General features: G+C 51.8%; 1 protein-coding gene across 1 annotated transcript; it reads left to right on the forward strand.

Moving 5' to 3' along the window:
* Positions 1-333: 333 nt before the first annotated feature.
* Positions 334-2820, forward strand: LOC311230509 (cyclin-dependent kinase 11B-like; the record flags this gene model as incomplete). Its single annotated transcript, XM_084316802.1, has 1 exon — positions 334-2820. The coding sequence occupies exon 1, from the start codon at positions 349-351 to the stop codon at positions 2818-2820; it is 2472 nt and encodes an 823-aa protein (XP_084172928.1). The 5' UTR covers positions 334-348.
* Positions 2821-3444: the final 624 nt, after the last annotated feature.

Here is a 3444-nt window from a genome sequence, read left to right on the forward strand (position 1 = left end):
AAAATACAGTTTTCTTACCTTGTAGTAGTACTTGTAGCTTGTATTAGTACTTGTAGCTAGTAGGAGCCACTTGTAGTAGATTTAGGACCACTTCTGTAAAGAGAGACTTTGCAAATAAACCATTTGGATATCTTTACTTTGCACTGGAGCGGCTGTGGACATTGCTTTTCTTTATCAACGGACGTACTACTCACAAGTAAGTAATTTGACTAGTGGAGTGGATCGTCGGCCCTCACATTACTGTGAATGACTTCCGGTGTTTCCGAATACCGCAGACCATATTTTCAGTGAAAGTACGAAGTTACTGAATGAGATGCAAGGCTCTCAGGTGGTGGAGAGTGGGCGCTGATGGAGGATGAAAAGGAGACCTGGAAAGTGAAGACACTTGATGAGATTCTCCTGGAGAAGAAACGCAGACTAGAGGAACTAGAGGAACCCAAGTGCCAGAAAAATTGCACCCCATGCCCTGTTCCACAGACGGATGAATCGGAAGCTAAGCGGGACACTCCGGAGGAAGGAGAACTACGGGACAGAATGGAAATAACGATTCGTAATTCCCCGTACCCACGGGAAGACTCTACTGAAGACAGGGGAGAGGAGGATGAATCACTAGCAATCAAGCCTACCCAGCAAATGGCCAGAAAAGACAAAACTCACCACAGAAAGGAGGAGAAGAGAAAAGACAAAAGATGTTGTCGCAGTCACTCTGCAGAGGGAGCAGGGAAACACGTCCGGCCCAAAGACAAAGAGCGTGAGAGCGAGCGCAGGAGGCGTCAGTGGGATGAGGACAAGGCCTGCAGAGACTTGGAGAGACAGAAGAGACGGGAGCAGGCCAGAGCTCACTCCCGCAGAGAGAGTCAAGATGGACAGTTTGAGGGAACCGTGTGGAGCGTTCCTGACAGGATTCCCCCATCTTCCCCGGGCTACAGGGACAGACTGGAGCAGCTGGAACGCCAGCGCGAGCGTGACCGTAAGATTCGTGAGCAGCAGCAAAAAGAGCAGCGTGAGCTCAAGGAGAGGGAGAGGAGGGCCGATGATCGCCGCAAAGAGCGCGTCTCGGGGCACAGGGAAGCGGTGCCAACCCACCACCGGGCCCTCCCCGACGAATACGACGACAAGGCCAAACAGAGTCACCGGAGCCGCAGCCCCAGTCGGGCCCCCCGGGACAGATCGGACCCCAGTGAGACGCGGAAAAGCGCAGGGCTGAAGGAGGAGAAAGGTGATGTTGCTAAGGAGGACCTGCTGGCAGACCTGCAGGACATCAGTGACAATGAGAGAAAGACCAGCACAGGAGAGTCCTCTATAGGATCTGGATCTGCCTTGGACGACGACGACGATGATGAAGATGAGTCCAGCAGCCAGAGTGAGGGAGAGGAGGGGGAGTCTGCCTCAGGGTCTGTGAGGTCTGTGAGGTCTGACCAGAGCGCAGAAGACGTGAGTGATGAGGAGCAGTCTGATGAGTTTGACGAGGAGAGGGAGAATGGCACCGATATTCCCACAGTGCCAGAGTCCCGCTTTGACCACGACACCACGGAGGAGAGCGGTGAGGACATGGACGACGTGGAGGAGGACGATGATGAGCTGGGAGACGGAGAACCCACCCCTCAGTCACAGACCCACTCCCGCTCCCCCACGCCAGAGAACTACATCCCGGACTCTCCGCCAATCTCCCCTCTGGAGCTGAAGAAGGAACTGCCCAAATACCTGCCTGCTCTGCAGGGTTGTCGGAGCGTTGAGGAGTTCCAGTGTCTGAACAGGATCGAGGAGGGGACCTATGGTGTGGTCTACAGAGCCAAGGAAAAGAAGACAGATGAGATCGTAGCCTTGAAAAGGCTGAAGATGGAGAAGGAGAAGGAGGGCTTCCCCATCACCTCTCTGAGAGAAATCAACACTATCCTGAAGGCACAACATCCAAACATAGTCACCGTCAGGGAGATAGTGGTTGGGAGCAACATGGACAAGATCTACATTGTGATGAACTACGTGGAACATGACCTGAAGAGTCTGATGGAGACGATGAAGCAGCCCTTCCTGCCAGGGGAAGTGAAGACCCTGATGATTCAGCTGCTGAGGGGTGTCCACCATCTCCATGACAACTGGATCCTCCACCGTGACCTGAAGACCTCCAACCTGCTGCTGAGCCACAAAGGCATCCTCAAGATCGGTGACTTTGGTTTGGCGAGGGAGTACGGCTCTCCTCTGAAGCCCTACACCCCTTTGGTGGTCAGTCTGTGGTACCGATCCCCAGAGCTGCTGCTGGGAGCCAAGGTGTACTCCACGGCGGTGGACATGTGGTCGGTGGGCTGCATCTTTGGCGAGCTCCTCACCCAGAAACCTCTCTTCCCTGGAAAATCTGAAATTGACCAGATTAACAAGATTTTTAAGGACCTGGGGTCGCCCAGTGAGAAGATCTGGCCAGGCTACAATGAGATGCCTGCTATAAAGAAGATGACTTTCACAAAGTACCCCTACAACAACAACCTGCGAAAACGCTTTGGAGCTCTGCTCTCCGACCAAGGCTTCGACCACATGACTAAGTTCCTCACCTACTGCCCCAGCAAGCGGATCCTGTCGGACGAGGCGCTGAATCACGAGTACTTCCACGAGTCTCCGCTGCCCATTGACCCGTCCATGTTCCCCACCTGGCCGGCCAAGAGCGAACAGCAGCGGGTGAAGAGAGGCACTAGCCCTCATCCCCCCGAGGGAGGCCTGGGCTACAGTCAGCTGGGCGATGATGACTTGAAAGACTCAGGCTTCCACCTGACAACTAGCAACCAGGGTGCTTCCGCAGTGGGCCCAGGGTTCAGCCTCAAATTCTGAGTCCAAAGCACAGAATACGGACAGAGACAAAACTGCCTTAGCGCAAGGAATCGTGGGATACGTAGTTCTTTTTTAACAGAAATTTTTTACGAATGGCCTGCAAAGTGACCAGGCGGACACACACCCCTTACCCAATGGCCGAGACTGTTTGTCTCACAACAGGATTGGGGGTTCGACCTTGTTGAAATTGCTAAGATTTTCCATTGATTTCAACCTCTCACATGGCTAATTCTCAACTGTAATAATATATTTTCAAAGCCATTTCACAAATGTGACAATTTCAGCTCTTATGGAAGGGGAGCAACCACATGTCCTCCTGTCTGTCTGTAGGTGAGCTCATAGGCTTTTTTTTTTTGGTTTTTTGTACACCGCGAAGAGGAAAGAGGACCCAATTTTTTAATGGTTGGCATTTCCTGCCTGCTGGAGCTACTGTATAATGATGTAGTGTTGGCTCCATTTTCAATCATTAGTAAGAAAACTCTGTTCCAAGAGGAAAATGGAACATAGAACATTCTGGAACGTTTGTGGTGATGTCATAATAGAACTTTCTAGAACGTAAAACATTCTAGGACCACAGTATGACGTCATGATAGAAAGTTATGGAACCTTTGTGATGTCACCGTA

The sequence above is a fragment of the Notolepis coatsorum genome, assembly GCF_963971535.1.
Source record: "Notolepis coatsorum genome assembly, chromosome: 6".
Lineage (NCBI taxonomy): Eukaryota > Metazoa > Chordata > Actinopteri > Aulopiformes > Paralepididae > Notolepis > Notolepis coatsorum.